The sequence below is a fragment of the Terrapene carolina genome, unplaced genomic scaffold (genome assembly GCF_002925995.2).
Source record: "Terrapene carolina triunguis isolate 2854851 unplaced genomic scaffold, T_m_triunguis-2.0 Scaffold88, whole genome shotgun sequence".
Classification (NCBI taxonomy): Eukaryota; Metazoa; Chordata; order Testudines; family Emydidae; genus Terrapene; species Terrapene triunguis.
In genome coordinates, this window is record NW_020664439.1 from 48,265,379 (window position 1) to 48,288,076 (window position 22,698).

At 49.6% G+C, this 22,698-nt stretch overlaps 1 protein-coding gene across 4 annotated transcripts in view; it reads left to right on the forward strand.

The window, feature by feature from the left end:
- IL1RAP (interleukin 1 receptor accessory protein) overlaps window positions 1-22,698 on the forward strand; it is a 61,230-nt gene that overhangs the window by 16,138 nt on the left and 22,394 nt on the right. For all 4 annotated transcript variants that reach the window (XM_024198642.2, XM_024198643.2, XM_024198644.1 and 1 more), the window contains exons 2-7: window positions 5,648-5,715; window positions 14,041-14,332; window positions 15,098-15,290; window positions 18,900-19,065; window positions 20,137-20,208; window positions 22,433-22,562. In XM_024198642.2, coding sequence (XP_024054410.1) covers window positions 5,649-5,715; window positions 14,041-14,332; window positions 15,098-15,290; window positions 18,900-19,065; window positions 20,137-20,208; window positions 22,433-22,562 — 920 coding nt within the window. In that variant the 5' untranslated portion in view covers window position 5,648. The remainder of the gene's footprint in view (window positions 1-5,647; window positions 5,716-14,040; window positions 14,333-15,097; window positions 15,291-18,899; window positions 19,066-20,136; window positions 20,209-22,432; window positions 22,563-22,698) is intronic.

A 22,698-nucleotide genomic window follows, 5' to 3' on the forward strand; every position in this document is an offset into this window, starting at 1 on the left:
TTATGCTACAGTTATTCTCTTCATTGTTCGATCTACTCCTGCCCATATTGAAAAGCAAGAATGTGTCCTTAAGGGCTGAAGGGCCTTTTCCCAGCTTCCATTAGTGCATTTATCTTTTTCTTTGCAGCTGTTTTTGTTGACTCTCCCTTCCCCCCCCCTCTTTGGTTCTCTTAGTTTCTTTGCTTTAATTATATTTTTTCTTGTATCCCTTGAATGCCAGGATAAAAAAAATCCTAACTAAGCAACCAGCCATAGAATCGTAGGACTGGAAGGGACCTCGAGAGGTCGTCTAGTCCAGTCCCCTGCACTCATGGCAGGACTAAGTATTATCTAGACCATCCCTGACAGGTGTTTGTCTAACCTGCTCTTAAAAATCCCCAATGATGGAGATTCCACAACCTCCCTAGACAATTTATTCCAGAGCTTCACCACCCTGACAGTTAGGAAGTTTTTCCTAGTGTCCAATCTAGGCCATCCTTGCCATCTAGGCCCATTGCTTCTTGTCAGTCTTCAACCCTTGTCCTGTGCAAGGTGTGGGCCAGGTTCTCCAGAGGAGCTGAGCTCTGACTGGGTGTGTTATCTGTGAATGATCCGAGAAACCTCCTCTGATGAGGTGAAGAAAGGAATCCTTTCCTCCTCCCGCACAGCACTGTGCAGAGGCTGTGCCGGGCACTAGAAGCCATCCATCGGGGAAGGAATCTATGAAGTGATGGGTCTCTGGCCCTGCTGCCCCATTGCAGGGAGCCCCGGCAAGCACAGGGCATACACCCCTGTGTGCACCCCTCCAGAATTCTGGTCCCTCTGCAGTAAGCCAATTTCTATGGGAGACCTGAGAACCCAAGGGAGAAAGGGTCGTTTTGTCCTATGGGCAAACGAATGGAGCACAGGGTGGAGCCGTGAGCGCACCTAGCCTGCATCTATCACCCGTTTAGCTGGATCCTCCAGGTACATCCAGGCAGTACAGGACAGAGCGAGTTGTCCTCCTGGTTGTCAGTCTCAGCAGGGAGGCCAGAGACTGAACCAGCCTCTCACCCCAAGAGGTCAGCTCCTTGCTGGCCTGGCTTGAGGTGCACTGGTGGGGACAGATAGCCGAGGGCGTGGGAGACCCGGGTTTAGTTCCCTGCTCTGCCCTCGCCTCCCTGTGTGCCTTGTCTTTCTGTGCCTCATTTGCTCCACCTCCCAGGGGTGCCACGAGGATGAACGTATGAGGTTCTCAGATCCCACGGTGACGGGGGGCGGATAAGTACCATAGCGAGATAGGTGCATCCCAGAAGCTTGTGCCGTGCTGCCCATTGTCTTCCTCCAGGGCTGCTTTCCCCAAGGACCGAATTCAAAGGGGAGAAATGAAAGCCGATAAAGGGATGGAACCAATTGCTCACCAAACTTGGCACACCGGCTCAATCCAGCTTGCTAGCTTTCCCACATCTGCAGCCCTCCTGCAAAGGCAGTGGGAGCTGAGAGTGCTCAGAGCTACTCAGCGCCTTGCAGGATTGATCCTGGAGAGAACTGCAGGGAGAAAGCAACGGGCAGACCCCGCTCCTGCCATTTGGAGGCTGTTATTTTCCAGGTAACAATGCGTGTACAGAGAGCGGAGTAGCATCCTCCCGAATTTGCAGAACTCCTATTACCTTTAGTGGGGCAAGCTCCGGCAGTGTCGGCTTAGACTGGGCATTAGGGGCCTGTGCCATTGTTCCTAGGGGTCCGGCTCTTAATTGTGAGTGTGTCCTGCAAAGAAAGGCTCCCCTCCGTCACCCTGTGCGTGCCATTGTACTTGTTCAATGGCAGAGCAGCAGATGAGTCCCAGTCCAGGAATGGAGAAGTTGCTGTAATCTGACACGCTCTGTGTCTGTCTCCAATGATAAGATCTCCGGAGAGCCTGGAATGAACCAAACATTAATCAAACTGTTGCGCTGCTCCGGATAATGCAACTGGGAGGAAGTTGCAGAAACACTGGATTTCATACTAAAAAAAAAAAACATTGGGGCCAGTTTGTGGAGCCCTTAGGGGATGACCTTGCTCTTGGGAGTAGAGACCCATTGGCTTTAATGGGATTGTTTGGGGGAGCAAGTCCTCATATGCACAGCTAAAGGATGCAAAAAAGAGCCCATTGAGATTATGGCTGAATTCATGTCACGATGGGCGAGGGTGTAGCAGCCCAGCTGATGGCAGTGGGCCAAACTCAGCCCTGGGGTAAGCAGGAGAAGCTCCCCTAAAGCCACTGATTGCGCCTGCTTCCACCAAGGCTGACTTTGTCCTGTTTTGTGTAAATGGGGAGGGAGTGGGTTCCATGAAAAGTAGGGAAGAGGGCTCATTTGTGGACTTATTTTGATGAGGAAACAGGGAAGACTTTGCTGCTCACAGAGTGGACTCTGCACACGCAAGAGAACACACAAGACGCTGTGATGTTTGTCATCGTCAGATCTGACAACCGCCGGGCGGTGCGAGAACTTTGCCCCCATTTCTGATTAAATGTATCGCCCTTCCCAGCTCCAGCCCTCTGTGCTGTCAGCTCTCTGTTCCCCACTGAGCAGTCGCGACCTCTTTCTTTCCTCCGTCTGACCGGCCTAAAAGAAGACAAATAAAGAGTTGTTTTATTGTCCGTGAGGGAGGCTGGCAGGTAGCCCTGGAACTGTTCTGAATGACTCAGATATTTACGGGGCAGCAGTAATGCAGGATTAGGCTATCTGATGGCATTTCACTTTGGATGACAGAAATGCCACGAGAAGACCAGGTCTCTTCATTTTTATTGAGGCCTGGTAATTGGCTCCCAGAGGAAGAAAACAGCTCATGAAAAACAAACACAAATGCCTGGATTGTCAGGTCTCTACTGATCTCTAGTGCTCAGACTCGGGGGACAATCCTGGTACCTACCAGCAGGAATTGGCTCCCTGCATGTTTAGAGACAGCCAACGAGAGATGAGAGTAGGACCTCATTTGTCATGAGTCCTCACAATGCCTCCCCGGACTGGCTAGGGACCATCAGTGGGACCCTCGTGCTCTGTATCTCTAGAGCCAAGCACATTCAACGCAAACCTGCCTTATAGTGAAAGGTTTGAGAAGCTCAGTCTGTTAAATAAGAGAAGGTGAAGAGGTGATTGATCTTAGTGTTACATGGGGAGTTTTTATGAGAGTAGAAGGCTCTCTAGCGGATGAAGGCAGAACAAAATTCAATGGCTGGAAGTTGGAGCTAGATAATTTCAGGCTCGAGATAAGATGCATGTTTTTTTAACAGTGAGGGTAATTAACTCTTGGGACAATCTACTTAGGGATGTGGTGGAGTCTCCATCACTTGGAGTCTTTAACTGAAGATGGAATGTTTTTTTCTAAAATAAACATGCTCTAGCTCAACCATCAAGATATGGGCTAGATGCAGAAATTACTGGGTGAAATTCTCTGGCTTGTGTTCTACAGGAGGTCAGCTAGATGATCACAATGGGCCTTTCTGGCCTTGCAATCTATGGATCTTTGCTGTTTTTTCTGAGGGGCCGGAGATGGATAACCTTTCTTCCTCATCTCCCTCCTCATCCCTTCTGTGGGCAAAATGCATCCGATCCTACCTTCCCAACTCCACCTCCTGAGACCCGGAAGATGGCCCCTCTCCCAGGGGGGCAACAACCTTACACTCCTTGCCCCATCATCCTGCCTATTCTTTGCTAGCCCGCTTCCTGGTGTGACTGGCGCCCACCAACCTCCCTCCACTTAATCCAAAGTCAGGCGAGGTTTGGGGAGAAGCAGCAGGCTGGGAAGCAGGGTGCTTTGGGGAAGCTTGCTGGGAAGAAGGAGGGAGCATTCCTGGGGCAGATGAGGGCGCTTGGTGGGAGAAGGGGTGGGCAGGGAGTCATCCCTCCAGGAGCCCCGACCTTAACACACATGAAAGTGGCTGCATCAGGGCTCATTGTTTAGATGAGGGTCCCCGTAGGCTCCTGCGGTTGTTCGTTAAGCGCTGTATAGAAGGCAGCGAAAGGCTGTGCGATTGCATCGCTTTGGTCTCCGTTACTAGCCAGTGGAGCAGTGCTCTTTGCCAGTACCATCCTGGCTAGGCAGCTTTGCATTCGCAGCCCGGCAGCTGAATGCTGCCCTTTGCTTGGGACGGCAGAGAAGCGCAGGATTCTTGCCTATTTCCCTCTGCTGCTAGGAGAGGCTGGCCCAGCAGGGGGAAGCATCATGACAAATAATCTCAAGTGCAGGTGCCGGAAGTTGGGCCCTTAAACCAGTGGTCCCCAACCTTTTTCATCTGGCGGGTGCCAGACGAGCCACGGAGGACCGTGGTGGTGGACGAGAGTCCGCCGAGAAGCGGCAACGTCAATAGGCGAATCGGCAGCATTTCGGCGGTGACGACTCTGGACGATGCTGCTTCTCAGCGGCATTTCGGCGGATGCTCGTCCGCCGGCCAGTACGCGGGCGCACTTAGACACCTGGCGGGCGACATGGTGCCCAGGGGCACCGTGTTGGGGACCCCTGCCTTAAACCCATGACCTGGTTTGCAGAGTTGTTAAGCGCACACAGCTCCCACTGGTGACTGAACTTTTGCTGCCCTCGGGGCTCTGTGCTCCTAGAGATCGCCCCCACTGACACACACAGCTAATCAGCTTTGCCTTCACCACTTCAATTGTCTGCCTGCCTTCCCGATCTCCTGGCACCTGGGAACGTCGAATGAAGGCTTCAGTCCCACTGATTAGAGCATCTACTAAATGTCAGCTTTCATAACCTTCGGCATGCTGGGAAGGCCTGGAGCTGCAGGGAACTTTGCTTTTCAATGACCAAGAGGATTTGTGAGAGCAGAATGCCAACTGTCAGACGTATGTGTTAGCTCACATTCCTGGGCCCTGAAGCTGTAATGAATTGCACCAGATAGAGCCCAGGACTGGGAATCAAGAAACCCAGGTTCTAGACCTAGTTGTGGAGATGGGCTGATTTTAAAACATCTCCTGGAGTGACTGGACTGAGGGGTTCGGTACTGGGATCTGGAGCCTTTAACTAGTTATGGGTCACCGGTTCAAATCTGGAGTTGACTGAAAACTGTTGCAATCGCAGCCTAAGCCTCATTCCTAGGCAACCTGCCCACTAGATCTGGGTGAATTATTTGCATTCAACAATTTGTTTGTCAAATGTAGCCTTTCTTCCTTTGCAAATTATCGGCAAACAGACTTTGCAATGGTCAGATTGTAAAATGCGTTCATTACTCAGAATCATTAGATTAATGCTTTATGCAGACGTATTGCATCAGTGGTTAGGCTGCAGGGTGCTCACTGTGACAATTGCCGAGTGATTGGTCACCTACTGGCAGGCTGCAGGGGTCCAGCACTGTGGCTTTGGAGCCAAAGCTCAAGAGATCTCTTGCTTCCCATGCTGTATGCTTGCAGTTGGCAGATGCCCATGGTATCTGTGCGTAGACGCAGCCTCTGAATGTTACACTGAGCTGAAATGGTTGAACTTGAGACCCGACTTCCACTTTCTAACTATGCTTTTGGGCTTAGGCGCCTCATGCTCCCATGGTGTCTCTATGCAAACTTTTTAAAAAGCCTTAAAATCAAATGCAGAGGTGCTGGAAGGTGCTAGAACAAAACTGCCAAGGACAAAACTTCCCGTCGGTGAGAAAAGGGTTTTGAAATAACTGGAACGTCTTTGTGTGTGTTTGTATTGACAGGATGAAGCTGTGCTGCCTCCTGCTGGTGACTTTATGGCTGTGCATGGCCACCCTCAGCAGCAGCTCAGGTAAGTGAGCGGTCAGATTTTGTTTTAGGAAATGGCAGGCAGTGTCTTAGGTTCCACTCTTCCAACTCAGGACAGGAAGCACAGACTCATCTCTGGGCCTTTGAACTCAGCAGGGATGGATTTATTGCTTTAAAATTGTTGTTGTTTTTATATTCCTGGATGCAGTGGCCATCTGGGCATCTGAAAGAGTTTTGCAAACACAAGCTTCACAACACTCTGGTCACTAACATTATCCCATTTTACAGCTGGTAAAACAGAGACTCAGTATGGGGGGGAAGGAGAATGACTTGCCCGAGGTCACTTAGTGAGTCAGGCAGGGCCGGGAATTGAACCTGAGAATCTTTCCTTCCTGTTTGGATCCGGAACATGAGATTCTGGCCCTTGAAGTCTGACTCACGTCTCAGTCATGGCTGCTGAGAATGGAACTTCTTGAATGGGCCAAGTTCGCATGCCAGCCTCATTGAGTCACGTTCCTAGCAGGAAATATGTTGTAATCCTCAAGGGCCGTCTGGCTCGCATTCAGCTGGGCTGCTCATGAAGAGGGGGATTGTATCTGTATCGGCCCCAGGCTTCCTATCTGGGGCGAAGGAGAGATGTCGTGATTTACAGAAGGAAAACGGAAAGGGGCGGGGGGGGGGGGGGAACAAGCTCTAGCTTTATTAGGGAAAACCCATTAAAGAATGAACATTCCAGGCGGCCAGTGGAGGTTCGGTATGTCCCTCGTGGGCATCGGCCTTGTTGCACCATTTACCGAGCCTGCGCTTGGATAACCCCCCCCCGGAATCCCTAAGTGGGACCCCATCCCTTGCCCATTGGAGCTGTCCCGGCTCTGCTGGGTCCCGAGAGCCCCAAGCCCCCGGTGGGTGGGAAAGCGGGTCGGATTCACCCTTCCGTGCATTTCTCCCGTGGAATCAAAACTGCCCTGTCTACAATGTAGACAATCTCCCCTTCCATTTCGGGTAGGGTGCTGCTCCCTGGCAGTGCTCCAGAAAGCGTTACCGGAGCGTTTCACGCCGCCGCTCGCTGCGGTGACAAATCTGGGAAGCCCAAGCCAGTGAGCAAAATCCAGTTCCCCGCAGTGCCGTGGTTTGTAGCTCCTGGCCTGTTGCCTCTGCAGGTGTTGCTGGATTGGTTTAGTTTTGTGTAATAAACCAAAGTTATAAGCCAGAGTGGCTGGGGTTACGCTTTGAGACCAGCCAGCAACGTCCATGTCTCCCGTCTCTTTTGGGTGTTTTGGTTCTGTTCGACTCAGCCGTTGATTAAAAACCTGTTAGACGCAGTTTGAGGTCCCATCGAGGTGTAACTGGGTTTTGGCGGCCGGGGCAGTAGTTGCAGTAGCCTTGTCAAAAGGTATAAGCTAAGCAGGGCTGCGCTTGCATGAGATGTCCATGGAAACCCCAGAAAAAGTTCCTAACTGTCAGGGTGGTTAAACACTGGAATAAATTGCCTAGGGAGGTTGTGGAATCTCCATCTCTGGAGATATTTAAGAGTAGGTTAGATAAATGTCTATCAGGGATGGTCTAGACAGTATTTGGTCCTGCCATGCGGGCAGGGGACTGGACTCGATGACCTCTCGAGGTCCCTTCCAGTCCTAGAATCTATGAATCTATGAATCTATGAATCTATGCTGCAAGGAGCAGCCAATGCTCCTGCCTGGTGTCACGGGCACTGGGCTGTGTGAGACGGGAGCTTACAGAGAAGCTGTGGGAAAATGAGGATCCTGAGATCACCACATACCAGGTCAATGGAAAGAGCCCCCTGGGCTTTGGATCAACCCATTGCTCGTCCTGCGCAGGGAAAGGGTATCCTGGATTGTAATCACGTTTGCTCTGCTCTTCCCCCTCCCCCAATTACTCTTCTGTTGTGCAGCTGCACAAATAGAGAGACCACGTGAGGGTGTGGTGTGGAGGTTTGCTGGGGAGCATCTCCCCTGTGCCATTTACCAGTATGTAGCAGGCACGGCGGTGGAACGGTCTTGGGCTGGAACGTGTGTACGAAGTTAGAATCATAAGACACAGTCGGTATGAGGGGAACAGGTAATTGCCCAGCTCCTGCTGTCTGTGTGAACGTACCCACCTTTGGCTGCTGGCGCGCACTACTGTATTCAGTCTGCCTTCTTCTCTTCCTCTGGAATTGTGACCCCAGCCCCTGCAATCTTGCCTTGGAGCGGAAGGTGGGGGATTTTTCGGTCATTACTACGTTCTACTTAATTGCCTTTCATGACCAACTTTTCTTGTCTCATTGATGCTGATTCTTTAGCGAGCTGAATGTGAGCCTGGCTGTCTCCTCCCAGCTCAGTGTATTGCTGAGTTAAATCGGCTCTGCTTAAGATGGTAAGGCAGCGGCACCTAAAGATGGCAGGAAGCTGCTAAGATGATAGTAGACCAGTGGTTTTCAACCTCTTTTCATTTGCAGACCCCTACCAAATGAAGGTGCAGACCCCTTTGGAAATCTTAGCCATAGTCTGTGGACCACAGATTGAAAACCACTGTAATAGAGTATTGCTGGCTGTTGCTTCTGAGATGGGTGTGCTGGAGGAAAGCGCAGATAAGATCGGATGAAGCTCGCTCTGGTGTCTGCTAGAGCAAAGCATCAGGCGCTTGTCTCCGTATCCACTAAGAAACAACCCACATCGCTGGCTCGCCGCCTGCTGTTATCGCGCAATCAAACACTTTGCAGGGAGGGCAGCTTTCCAAGGAGTCAAGACAATTAAAAGGGATGCTTCTATTTGGCAATGGCGTAGTAGCAGATGCCAGCAGGGTAGATGGCTTGTCGCATAAGCAGCGCTTTGTAATGCCATCTCAAGATTTTAACTAGTGATGGACAAAACTGGAGGTGGGGTTGGTTTGGCAGAATTTCATTGGTCAGGAGTTTTGAAAAACAAAAAACTGAAAGGAACTGGCAAGGGCTTAGAGCTGGGTCCTACTTCTTTTGAACCACGAAAGTTTGTGGAAGTTGGGATAGAGGGTTCTGGATTTGGCATATCTGTAACTTAACCTGCTTTAAAGTCCTTCCCCTTACAGCAATTTACAAAAGAATGTACCCACTTAATAATCACATCGATTATAGCTCTGAGCGCTTTATAAAGGAGGTCAGCATTATTATCCCCATTTTACAAATGGGGAAACTGAGGCACTGATTGAGGAAGTGATTTGCCCAGGGTCACCCAGCCGGCCAGTTGCAGAGCCATGACTAGAACCCAGGTCCCCAGAGTCTCAGTGCCCTAGCTCGTATCGTGTGTGTGTATATCTGTGTGTGCATGGGCGCTTCTGTTGGTGTGTTGTGCACGTGTGTGTGGAGGAGATGGTCTGTGTGTCCATAGGGGGCGTTCCTAATGGGGGAGTGGGGAGCATTGTGAACAAAGCTGCAATGTTCCAGAATGTTTATTTTCTACTTTCCAGAGGTCGAGCGACACCGTTATTTTCCCTCCTTCCCCAACACTTTCCTTTGTGCAGAGAGGAACCCCCCAGCTTTGCTCAGCTTCTGAGCAGGGTCCCGGCTCCCTGCTAAGCCTCCTCACCCGTCATACAGCCAGGCTGAGCAAGGGGGCAGGTTTTTAAAGCAAGAGAGCAAAGATGATAATAAAGAAATCTGTCTGCGTGCGAGGTTGGTGTTGTAACACCCACAGCCCGGGCCATTCAAAGTTAACTCCCCTCCCCCACCTGAGCTGCTTTTCCCCGTGCATCAGAGAAGAACTGTAGAAAGAGGGAGTCCTCCCTTCTCATCCTTTTCTCAAGGAACATTGAACACGTGCAGTGGCCTTAGAATGACCTTTGTCTCTTCTCTCCGGCCTCCTGGGTTGGTGGTGGATCGTTGGCTCCTGACACACCGGCTGGAACACGTTTGCCCACCTCCCTGCACCTCGCTTGCTCCCCGTCCCTTTCCCAGGCAGGGTTGTAAACCAGCCTCTCCCCTGGGGCCTGCAGCCGCTGAACACACTGGTGTTTACTGATGCTGGCTTTCCACGACCTGTCCCATCCCACTTCTCCTTTCCCCTTCGGCAGGCATTGTTCCTCTTGCTGACACATTGAGATAGGCTGGTGGTGTAGGGTGTTGGACTGGGACTCAGGAGAGCTGGGTCTAATTCCAGTCTCTATCATGAACGCACTGCGTGACCTTTGGCAAGTCGCGCAGTCTCTCGGGACCTGGGTTCCACCAGCTGTATAATGGGTATAACAACACGTAGCTCATCAACCCTTTGTCAATTCAGATTTTAACTCTTCAGGACCGGGACTGTCTCTTCCTGTGTGTTTGTACAGCACCAGGCTCAATGGGGCTTCAGTCTCGAGACTGCAGCAGTACAAATTAATGCTAATAATAGTGACACTTGCATGCATAATTTTAAAATTAAATTGTATTGGCATCTCCAGGGTGAGTATCCATGGATTGTAATAGAGTTTCATCAGCTCTCTCTGTTAGGCATCTTTAATGTGCCCTTTGCTACAGTATCTGAGGGTCTGTCTACACAGCAAAGAAAAACTCGCGGCTGGCCCGTGCCAGCCCACTTGGGCTCGGGTTGCAGGGCTGTTTCATAGCTGTGTAGACTCCCTGAGTTGAAGGGTCCTGCAGCCCGGCCTCCAGCCCAAGCCCAGAAGTCTACACAAGTCCCTCAAGCCACAGAGCGAATGCTAATTCCACCTAGCTTACCTCTGACAGGTCTAATTTGTGCAGGGAACGTTTCAGAGACAGGAAACTGCCTGTGCCTGGATTGTGAAAGCCAGAGCCCAAGGTAGTGTAAGCCCACGTGGCTTCAGTGGAGCTATGCCAGCTGAGGATTGCACCCTGAGTTCTGGACGGTTCTCTTGCACTGATCCCCGAAGCCCTCCTTGGTGTCGTTGTTCTACTTTGTAGTATGGCGGGAGTGGAGCTATCCCGTCAGTATTTAGAATGAAATCTTTTGTGTTGTGGAAGGATATTCGCGGGGCTTGAAATGTCCAAGGAAGGACGAAATGCCCTTGTCACCTGTTGAGACGGACATCGCCAACTGAAGTGTTATGGGCTTGCTGGCATCGGCAGTAAATACGTTTCTGAACTTCTAATGAAGCTTAACGGATTGGGGAGGGGGAGGGGTGCAGCAGGGAGCTGGCACACAAAACACTGCTGGATGCAAACACATCAAGATCAGTATCCAGCACAGATTAAATCCCCCACATCCTGGGCAAATGATACAACCAGCTCTCTCCAAGCCTGACAAACCCAGCAGGTTCTGCATTGTTCTGCGACAGCAGCGGGCTAGTCACAGCAGCAAAGGGCATTATCAGCGTTGAGAAAAGAGCCACTGAACAGCTGAAGAGGAAGAAATGGCTTTTGTGTGTGTGAGAGATCACGTCACTTGTCCTCCTAGACAAAACCCAACCTCTCAGGCACAAGGCACCCACTATGGTAAATCTAAATCAGCCTGTGGGTATGGCCGCCTGGCTGCATCCTTTCACAGCAGCCTCAGCCAGGTAGGAGGGGGTAGAGGGGAGCCCGTCTCATGCCCTGAAAGGTTTATATGTCAGATGCAACACTTGTTTCTGCTGTCCAAGTTGAGATTGACGGTCCTTGGCTTTCCTTCCTGCGCTCTTGGGGCGTTTATCAAGATTTATGGAGCCAAGAGGGCTGGGGAGCAGGCAGCCTCTCTAAAGCCAGACCCCTGCTTTGTGGTGAACGGTGTAGCCGTTCTTTATCAGCATGGCCGCCTGCTGCATTTTGAGTTCGTTCACTGAGGTTTGCAGCCCGCCACCTTCTCCAAGTTGGGATTCCTCAGCACGTCTTGACGCCTGAATCCGTGCAATGGACTCAGCAGTTGCTGGCCAGTCCTTTCGTGACAGCCTTACTAAACGGTCAGGAAAATTTACCCAGCCCAGGTAACACCTTTCCTTGCCCACCGGTTACCAGAGTGATTGACAATCACGGAAAACCACAATTCTCTTTTACGTGGCCATCGACCAACACCAACCCCCCACCACACCATGGGCAGTGCTGACTTGGGAGCTCTTCCAAAGTACAAAGGATTGTTCAGGACTGCGGAGTTCATTGGCCTTGAGCCCAGAACTTCAGTATTGCCATTTTTACGTAGGTTTCTTTTCCCCTCTGGCCCTGCCATTTGAAGAAATAAAGCCAACTGACACTTACCCAGCCCAAGGGGACATAGTGAAGTCAGTGGCACATGGAGCGCAGGTGAGAACGAACCCCAGGGAGCCCTCATGTACAGTCCCCTGATCTAATCCCAAGACATCACTCCCTGTTCACAGAGGAAGGACAGCACTCCCTTCCCTTAATGGGAAGCAGAGGAAGGGATGAGGCTGTAGGCTTTCTTTGTGAAAATAAATACCCCTAAAGCAAATAGCAGTAAAGCTTCATCATGCATTTAGCAGGCAGTCACTGACTGAGCAGTCTGCTTTGTTAACAACTCTGAAGTCCTGACCTTGTCTAAATCAAGTTGCTTGGACCTCATGCTTCTAAATAGCTTAGCAATGTATTGGTCACAGTTGGCCTTGTCCATGATGTATGTGTCCCATTCGGCTTTGAGCGTGATGCTGGTTAGCCAATGTTTTGGACTTACAGGATGAGGTTTTCAGTAGAACTCAGCATTGGCCTGACTCTGTTTCCAGAGAAGTCCCATAGGGGTTTTACCACTGGCTTCACTAGGAGCAGAGTTAGGCCAATGCTGAAAACACCAGCCAGAGAGTTTAAAGGGAAATAATTTTTAAAAATCTAGTTTCACTTTTCACTCTTTATGCCGTTTGCTATCTGCTCTCTGAAGAATGACATGACACCGCTCAGCTTGGCTTCCTGTTGACAGTCCATTTCACTAGGTTTCTCCTGCTAGTTTGGGTTTCTCACGTTCCCAGGGAATACACGTTCAGTTTTCATTGACATTTTTAGAATCACAGGAAAAACATTTCTATTCAGATTGGGCCAGATTCTTCAATTCTTACATTTAAGTAGCACTTCGTTATGCAGGCTAGTGTTGCTCAGTGCAAGGGTAGCGAAGTCTGTCCCGTTAGGTTGTGTTAGCCCCGCTCTTCACCTTGTTTGTTTTTAAATGTCAATTTGGGGCCAAAATACTTTCCACTGTCCCTTTGAGGAGGAGGAGGATGTGCCAAAAGGGCCTGATCCCTGGCAGGCAATGGGAGACAGCAGGATTGGCCCAAAGAAAATAGGTCTGAGGACTCTGGTTTTCTGTCTAGCAAAGCTCCTCCGATCTCTGCACACATGAAAGGCTGTGGTAAATCCCCTTCCATGTGCACTGTCACGGTATCTGACGGCACTGCTGCTTCTGACTCAGTTTTCTGTGTTACTCACTCTGGTTTTCTGGGTTAGCACAAGTAGGAGGCCTTGCACTCCCACCAGACAGCCCTGTTTCCCGTGTGTGTGCAGGGCCTGCCCGCTGAGGCAGGATGTGTTGTCACACCACTAGCCTCTCTCGGCTCGCAGAGGAGAATTAGGAAACACAGCGGTTAGCCAGCGCGGTGGCTTTGGGATTCACTTGCATTCCGTGTCCATTTTATTAAGGAGCTTCCATGCGGAGGCAAACACGGGGAAAAGAGATGCCTGTTAAAGAACAATTGACCTTTTGCCTGTGCTTTGTCTTTATTCCTTTGTTATTGACGAAGATGAATATGGGTTTGCTCTGCAGCTTTCCTCCTCCCAGCCCAGCGTCTGCCCTCTGTCAGACCCTGCAGTGAGCCCCCCTTGATCCTGCTTTATGACGTGTGTGGCCATGGGAATGCATCTCAGGGCTCTGTGCCTTTTCCCATGCTGCTGCTTAGGTCTGGAGCACCCTCCCCAAAGAAGTACGCTGCGCCTCCTCCCATGCCAGGTCCTCCCGCTGTACCACCAGCAACCTTGCCCAGCCCCCATGTTTCCTTGCCTACACTATAATAGAAACAGGTCCCTGTGTAGTTGGTGGCACAGTGCCACTGAATTCTTCAGCAACAGCCCCTAAAGTCCTGCGGCAACGTTAACCGATTCTGCCACCAGGAAATACCCTACGGTCCTGGCCCCTGCTGCCCCACACAAACGCACACACCGCTGTGGCATACAGTTCATCAAGGAGGCATTTTCAGGTAAGATTTCTCTCCATGCTGTCCGGGAAGCCTGGCTCTACCCACGCGAGTCCTGTGAGGTTGCCCTGGCAGGGACGTATATCTTGGGGAATTGTAGGAAGAACACCAAGAAGAAGCCAGGTTCCAGGTGCCCAGTATTCGGAAGGTAGCATCCCCAGCTCTGTCTCCAATGACGCCACTAGACATGTTGATTTCAGTGGGAGCAGGAGCACGCGCAGCAGTTCTTTTCTGCCCACATGAAATCTAAGGCATCTCTTCCTTCTGGCCCTAGAACGCTGTGATGACTGGGGAGTGGACACCATGAAACAAATCCAGGTCTACGACGGGGAACCAGCTAGGATCAAATGCCCGCTCTTCGAGACCTTCTTAAAATACAACTACAGTACAGCCCATTCGGCTGGCTTAACCCTGATCTGGTACTGGATTGGGCAGGACCAAGCCCAGGTCGTGGAGGAGCCAATCAACTTCCATCTCCCAGACAATCGGATCAGTAAGGAAAAAGACACCCTTTGGTTCCGGCCTGCCCTTCTCAATGACACTGGGAATTATACCTGCCTGCTCAGGTAAGCAGCGCAGTAGGCATCAGACTTTAGGGCACGCAAATGCCTTTTATATAACAAGAAAATTGTGTTGCCAGCTTAATATCTTACTGTCGGGTGATGGCCACTTACATAAGAATTAATGGTGAAAGAATGTGACAGTTACAAGAATTCTCAGTGCCAAGCCAATTTATATTATAATAATGCTTAGCACCTTGCAGACATTAATGCACATACCTCTCCGTGCTAACTGAGAGTGTCCATGGAGAGAATATTGGCAAAATCCACACGCCCTCTCCAGTAAGGCGCAATCTCTATATAGAAGTGGAGATAGCTTCAGAGGCAGGGTAATATGTCAACTGGATGCTAATTTGCCAAAGTTTCCTGACACCCCAAAAGAGTTCCAGGGAATTAAAAACAGCTCCGGGTGCAGGAGAAAATGAATGTAGCATCCCCAAAGCAACAGAGGAGATCTCAGTCTGTCTTCCTTTTTCACGTCTTAGCCCCGTTGTTTTCATGACGTTGGTAAAGGATGGTGCAGTACATGAGTTGTATTTGCATGGGGAAAACAGTCTTCAGGTTTTTCTAATGCACTGTGCGGCTGCTGTGTCTGTCTCAGTGTGTCTGTCTGGAGTTTTCCTACATGCAAATACGACAATTCAAGCTCTATCTATCTCATCAGAGTCGTCATTTCTCTGACCCAAACTGTGACTTTTAATTTTATTTCATTCATAATGCCACATGTCTAAACTAGACCACGCTAATCGCGTTTCCCTCCTCTGTGCTTAGAAACACAACCTATTGCAGCAAGGTCGCGTTTCCCCTGGAGGTTGTTCAGAAAGACCAAGCTTCTTGCGTCAGCCAATCAATAAAACCCACCGAAGAGCTGTTCTATTTGGAGCATACTAACGAGAAGATCATTTGTCCGGATATTGATGGCTTTTATCCTCCCAGCGTAAAACCAACTGTCAACTGGTACAGGGTAAGAAAGGGAGTAGTGGGACTGTAGCCTGGGCCAGGCAGCGGGGTGCAGGGCTTCTCATCTGAAAGAGCCAGCTGTGCAATCCTTGCCATAGAAGAACCAGGAGGCCAAATTCTACCCCCAAACTCCCTGATGCAGCTCCGTTGACATTACTAGAGCTGCTGCCACAATCTCGCTCCCTTTGAAGTCAGCAGTAAAACGTCCCTTGCTGGCACTGACGCAGGATTGGGGCCTAGATTAATCAGACTGGGACTTTTCAGCTTGGAAAAGAGATGACTAAGGGGGGATATGATAGAGGTCTATAAAATCATGACTGGTGTGGAGAAAGTAAATAAGGAAGTGTTATTTACTCCTTCTCATAACACAAGAACTAGTAGTCACCAAATTAAATTAACAGGCAGCAGGTTTAAAACAAACAGAAGGAAGTATTTCTTCACACAATGGACAGTCAACCTGTGGAATTCCTTGCCAGGGCATGTTGTGAAAGCCAAGACTATAACACAGTTCAAGAAAGAACTAGATAAATTCATAGAGGACAGGTCCATCAATGGCTATTAGCCAGGATGGGCAAGGATGGTGTCCCTAGCCTCTGTTTGGAAATGGGCAACAGGGGATGGATCACTTGATGATTACCTGTTCTGTTCATTCCCTCTGGGGCAGCCGGCATTGGCCACTGTCAGAAGACAGGACACTTGGGCTAGATGGACTTTTAGTCTGACCCAGTATGGCCGTTCTTATGTTCTAACAAGGAAGAGTTTAGCCGCAGGGTGGCCTTCTGGAGAGGGCAGTAGACCGGGACTCAGGAAATCTTGGTTCAGTTCCTGGGCTGTTGAATGACCTTGGGCAGGTCACATGCCCATTCTGTGCCTCAAGGTTTCCCCATCTATAAAACAGGGCTAGCCATACTGACCTCCTTGGTAAAGCGCCTGGACATCTACGTCCCAATTATTACTATATTAGGTGAAGAGGTTGGAAAGTGACGAGTGATTTTGGGGGGCCCGACTGGAGGCACCGCCTGAAAATTAGGCCCCTATCTGGTGTCTGCAGTTGGGTGCTCCTCACTTTTTAAAATCTTGATGTCTCCTTTGAGGTTTTCGAGATTCCGCTTGCCGTGGCTAGTGACAGGCATGGCAGTGTCCAGCTCCGTGTCTGGCAGGGCTAGAGGACACAGGGGTCAGAATGTTAGAGGCTGCATGCCAAGCCTGCGGGGAGAGAATCCCCTAGGTAGTCTCAGTGGAGATGCAGCCACACAGGGCTGGGAGACTAAAATCGCTGATGTTTTGTACAGCGGGTTGAGATTCCTAGATGGATTCCTAGAGATTCTAGCTGCTCACTAACGACATTTGGGAATTAGTGTATCTGGTCTAACTTCCTTTTGGGCCAAGAGGAATAGCTTCATTCTGGTGGTTTACATGACTAATTTGTATCATCTATTGATGTTCAAATATTGACAATCAATTAGCAGAATGAAACAAAGAGCCCCACTTAAATCATTTTGCAGACAGCAAGCCGTAAAAGTCATTTTGCCTAGTAAAAGCCATTAACAATGGTATATTACCTCTGTCTTCAACTGTCACATTAAGATAAATCTGAGTTGGAAAGGCACCATTCAGAAATAATCACTTGGAAAACGTACAAATCTTTATCTTTTATGACAGTCAAGTTATCATCAGCATATTTAGAGGATATAAACCTTTCTGAAAAGGGGCCTGTAACTTGGCACTTGGGACAGGTTCCCTGCTTTTTCTGACAAAGAGGAAGGCTTATTAAGGTTCCTGTCCTGTGGATTTCTTTTGGTCAGTTGCTCATTTTGGGTCAAATCCTCAGCTGACATCAATCAGCGTAGTCTCGTTGAGAGCAAAAGTGCTATGCCAGCTGCAGACGTGTCCGTGCAACTTGGTGTCAGTTTGTGAATAGAGTTAAGTTTAGTTCTTGTCCTTTTTTTTTACTTCCGTATCTTTCTTTCTTCTGGGACCCTCACCCTTCCAGCATCTCAGCATCGCTAAGAGCTCTTTCTCTTATAGAACCTGATAAGTCAGAGATGGAATAAACCTACTAGGGTCATCTACTCCTTCGCCTTGTCTATTCAAGATTATTCCTTGCAGTACCTGCGCTCGCTGTCATAGAGAGAAAGAAGAAAAACCCAACACATGAAGGGGAGCAATGGAGACAAAATTTTATTGAGGCAGTTTTGTTGGTGCCCAGATACTCCAGTGATTAAGAACATAAGAACGGCCGTACTGGGTTAGACCAAAGGTCCATCTAGCCCAATATCCTGTCTACCGACAGTGGCCAATGCCAGGTGCCCCAGAGGGAGTGAACCTAACAGGTAATGATCAAGTGATCTCTCTCCTGCCATCCATCTCCACCCTCTGACAAACAGAGGCTAGGGACACCATTCCTTACCCATCCTGGCTAATAGCCATTAATGGACTTAACCACCATGAATTTATCCAGTTCTCTTTTAAACGTTGTTTTAGTCTTTTAAACGCTGTTATAGTCCTAATTAAAAGCATTGGAAGTGCAAAGGTGGTTAAGGTTTTACTTGCCAGCGTGTTCCATCACTTCTCTTGTAAACCTTTCCACAGCCCCATAGCTCTTGTTCTGGGACTTTTCCCCTAATCTCCAGCCAGAGGTTTTCCTTTTTAATTTTATCCCATTATACCCCTTGGTACTGAGCTAAATAATTCTTCTCCTTTCTTGGTGTTTGTACCCTCTAAATAACCTGTAGGTAGTTACGTCTCCCCTTTGTTCACTGCTTAGCTAAACTGTGTGCATTTATGGGCTGGTTTCCAGAGGTGCTGAGACCCGCAGATCCAGTTGGCTTTCGTGGGTGCTTTGAAAATCACAGCCTAAAAGAGCCTAATGGCCCAGGAGTTTAAGGGATGTTATGGCAGGAGACACTAGCAGGTGCTGTTACAGTCTCACCTGTTCGCTTTCTTACAGCGCGAGCAGCGTACAGTCCGAAGACATGCTGTATGGTTAGTTTTGTGATGTGGAATCTTTGGGGGAGCTGTTATAAACAGTAAGGGAGTTTGCTGTCTGTCTCAATCTCTCTAATTCTTGAGGCAGAGTTGCTCCCTGGGAACCAGGCATTGGCTGATATTTCTGAAAGAGGGGATTTGCCTGCAGGCTGTTTGTCGCATCCTCTGTTCCAGCACAGGTGCCTATAGTGTGAAAAAAGAACTTAAACAAAGACAGTACCCAAACTCCACATCAGTAATCTCTCCATCAATAGGAAACTGACCTGAAGAGCCCCAGCAACTCATACCGCTTAGAAGAGAGGCGAAGAGGAATTAGACATACAGTTCAATGGGAGCTGGGTGCCTGATTCCTTCCAGTTCCTATCCCAGCCTTAATCTTTCCTGAAAAGTAACTTGCTCCATCTGGGGAAACCAAGGCAAAGGGTGGACAAATGTCCCCCTCACCTTATTGGACTCATGAGATTTTGATGCTGTAGAACTTAGACCTTAGCCTGAATTGAATCAAAATCCAAATACTGCCTGCTAGGCTTATTCCAAGCAGAGCTTTAGATTTTTATAGAGGGATTGAAAACAAGTTTCTGAATTTTTGTTCCAAAAATGTAAGTGTTTTGCTGTCTGCTTCTAGAACTGTGTGTTGGTGAAAGGCTTCCACGAACGGTTCCCCAGTGGCCCAACACTCATCATTGGCATTGTCCGCGCTGTGTACGAAGGCAACTACACCTGCATTGTGAGCTACACCGAGAACAGAAGGACCTTCAACCTCACCAGAAGCATAAGGATGAAGGTAGTAGGTAAGGAGGATAAAAAAACCATGCAGAATTGTAGCGGCAGAGATGAAAAGATCTGGAGAAGGCTCTTGCGGGCTCAATCAGTGACTACTGGTCCCATCTCTGACTCCTTGGCGTAAATGAATTAATTAATCTGCCACCACCAGGTGTGTATTTCGGTTTGCTGGGGTCAGCCTCCCCCGGCGGGTGAATGCCCAGGACACATCTCCGGCTGGGTGAGTAGTGCGAGTGAGGATGAGATGATCTGGGCTGGCCTCTGCTGGCATCGCCTCGTCACGGTCGGTCTATGGTGATCTCAACTCACTATTAGAAACAGGGTCTCATTGCTCCAGTGGCTGCTGTATGTTTCCTACCATCTCTCAGGCTGTATTTTAAAACTAGCAGGCTCATCTGTTCAGATTGTAGGATCTTCAGGGCAGAGGCTGTCTCTTCAGAGCTGCCTACTGTGTGCGTAGCACACACATGTGGTGCTATGCAAGTAACAAAGAACGCTCAGTCTAAGTGGCAGCAAACGCAATGCAGAGCGTAAAGACCTGGTAGACACTAGAACGTGCTTGTGTCACGTGGTAACAGCTGCTCACGGAATGCATGGTAGGAGGAGAGAATACTGCTGGCAGGAAAAACCAGTTTTTGTTGTTTTTAAAGAGCAGCAGTAGAAAAATCTGTGGGATAGGCTGAACTGTAGGTAAAGGCCGAAGTGCCTAGTTGGAGGTGTGAGTCCTCCGGACTGCAACTGGGCCCAGATCATCTATCCAGACAGCCCTATACTTGGGGGTTTTCAAAATCTGGATTGGGCACCAAGTTTTGTGACTGGGACCACTCTCTACTTAGATCAGCTTCTGCTCTTTGGGACATATGCACAATTCTTAGCAACTCCAGCGGGAGATGGGTACACACATCTGGGGGCACAGGGAAGCAGGGGGTGAGTGACCCTAGTGTGCGGTCACAGAGGGTAGGGTATATGCAAATGGCTAGTTACTATAAAATAGTCTGAAATCATTCAATATCCTAACGAAGACTGATTGTGTTTTCAACTGGGACTCCGGGGGTGGGATTCTGTTTTCTGTTCTGCAGGGTCTCCAAACACGGCAATGCCACCGCAGTTTCTCTCTCCAAATGAGAAAATAATCTACGAACTCGAAGCAGGTAAATCACAGCGGTAGCTGCCCACAGTGATTATCTTAAGCCATGTCATTAACAAACACAGGGGTTCATTTCGGTTGCCTGCTTTCCCACGGCTCTCCTTCACGTCTTTACTTGAAGCATATGGGGGCCAGGATTGCTTTGCAAGCAGCATGGGATCCTCTCTCTTTTCTGTAGCTTCCAAATTGCCGAAGCCCAATTATGGGACACGAGAACACAGCTTAAGACTGTTCTTTGAGCAGACAGACTTACTGAAATAATAAACATGGAAATCAGGCTCCAGCTGGTAGGAGCAGCTTCAGAAGCAGAGAAAGCACTGGAGAGAAGGGGGTAAAATGGGGCGCAGCTGGGGGCGTCCGTTCCTCAGAAGTGGCCAAGACAGGGATCTGCAGACATTCAGAGAACTTTCTACAGGTTTAACTGGACTTTCTCTGCCCCATGCTGATTGTCCGGTTGTGCTAACCCTCCCCTCCCACAGTCTCCTTAGCTTATCTTCACTCCACACCTGCCTGTCTTCTCTCCTGCCCTCTCCCCCACCCCTTTCTTTCCATTTAGCCGATCTCCTCCTAAAATTATGCCCACCCTCACATAGTTCACTCTGCTGGTGTGTTTTCCCGCTTCCCCGGCCCTCTGCCTGTCTGGTCTCTTTAAATTGTTAGCTCTTCGGGGCAGGGCCCGTCTGATACTCTGGGTTTGCACAGCTCCTAGCACATTCTTCGTTGATCGTTAGGCATGGACAGCTTCCAGGAGCTGCAGTATTACAAATAATAAATAAATAATAAACATGATTCATAACAAGGAGGAAGATCTTGTCCTGAAGGCACTGGATTTGGGCTCAGGAGATCTGGGTTCAGTCCCTGCTCTGCCACAGACTTCCTGTGGGACCTTGGGCAAGTCATTTACTCTCTCTCTGCCTCAGTTCCCCATCTGTAAAATGGAGACAATAGCCCCGTCTGACCTCCCAGGGGTGTTGAGAATAAACCAATTATTGTGTGTGTGGGCGGACCCCACTGTCATGGGGTTCACTGACAGCTGGGGGTGCCTCCTCCTGGCCGCTCTGGGGACCAGCACCGTCCAGGGCCAGGGCCCCCCTTCTGCTGCTTGCTGCACATCCTACTGCTGCACTCTCTGTGACACTTGGCCCTCCGGCCAGGTCGCTGTGCGCGCTTCCCCCTTAGGGGGTATCACAGTCTCTTCAAAGCCATCTTCCCAGTCAGTGCCTAACTGGTGCCACTTCCCCAGTGGCAGGTAGGGGAACCCGGGCCCACCCTCTACTCCGGGTTCCGGCTCAGGGACCCTCCACTCAGCAGCCACAGGCTGTTCCACCCTGGACCTTGCTGCCTTTTCCCTGAGCCCTTCCTTACCTTCCGGCTCTCCCCACTTCTCTGGGTTTGCCAGCCCCACAGCTCCCTGCTCCCAGGGAGTAACCGTAGGCTACTTGCCTCGGTAGCCCCAGACGCACCTCCCTTTTCCCTGGCAGTAACTGCAGGCTGTTTCCCGCGGCCCCCTCTGTTATCAGCTTCCTGCCTTTATAACCCCAGCCCATTCCTTCTCTGGGCTTCCTCAGTCAGCCAGGGGATTATTGATTGGCCTCCTCCTTAGCCTACATTAACCCCTTCAGGGCAAGTATGGGGTGAACACCCCACCACAGGCGCTCACAATGTGGTGGTAGGAACCACTTAAGTACCTGGTTAGGGAGAGAGTTGTTTGTTTGTTTGTTTACTGTTTATTTGTAAAACAAAAGTGAAATATTCCCACTATTGCATGGTTATCAGACATTTGAAAATGTATTTTGGCCACATTCCTGGTAGTGTTTGTGTCTTTTGCTAGTTGCTCTTCAGAATCTTTTTTTGACCTGCCTGATTATACTTTTACACTTGACGTGTCTGAGTTTATGCTCCTTTCTATTTCCCTCCGTAGGATTTGCCGTCCAGTTTTTCAAGGATGTCTTTTTATCTCTACCCGTCTCTTTCACTCTGTTGTTTAGCCGTGGTGGCATTTTTTTGGTCCTCTTCCTGTATGTTTTATTTGCAGTATACATTTAGTTTGAGCCTCTGTTATGGTGTTTTGAAAAAGCTTCCATGCAGCTTGCGGGCATTTCACTCTTGTGACAGTTCCTTTTCATTTCTATTTACACTCGGGCTATGAAAGGCCTTGGGCAGTAGAAGCGATGCAAGGCTGCTGCTGCTGCTGCTGCGTCCACTTCACCCTAATCCTCTGCTCCCAGGTGCCGAGCTGGTTCTGCCCTGCGAAGTTTACTTCACCTTTCTGAAGGACTCCCGAACGGAGCTTTGGTGGACGGTTGATGGAAAAAATACAGACGATATCACAGACCTGAAAATAAAAGTCTCCGAAAGGTAACGTTTCGTAACGTTCATTGCATAGCTTTTTCAGCCCTCTCCGCTAGCCGCACACGGGATCCCACAGAGAGAGGCCTGGGGTATTCAACAGCACTGCCCCTTTTGGCAACACCTGGAGCTCCCAATGGAAAAA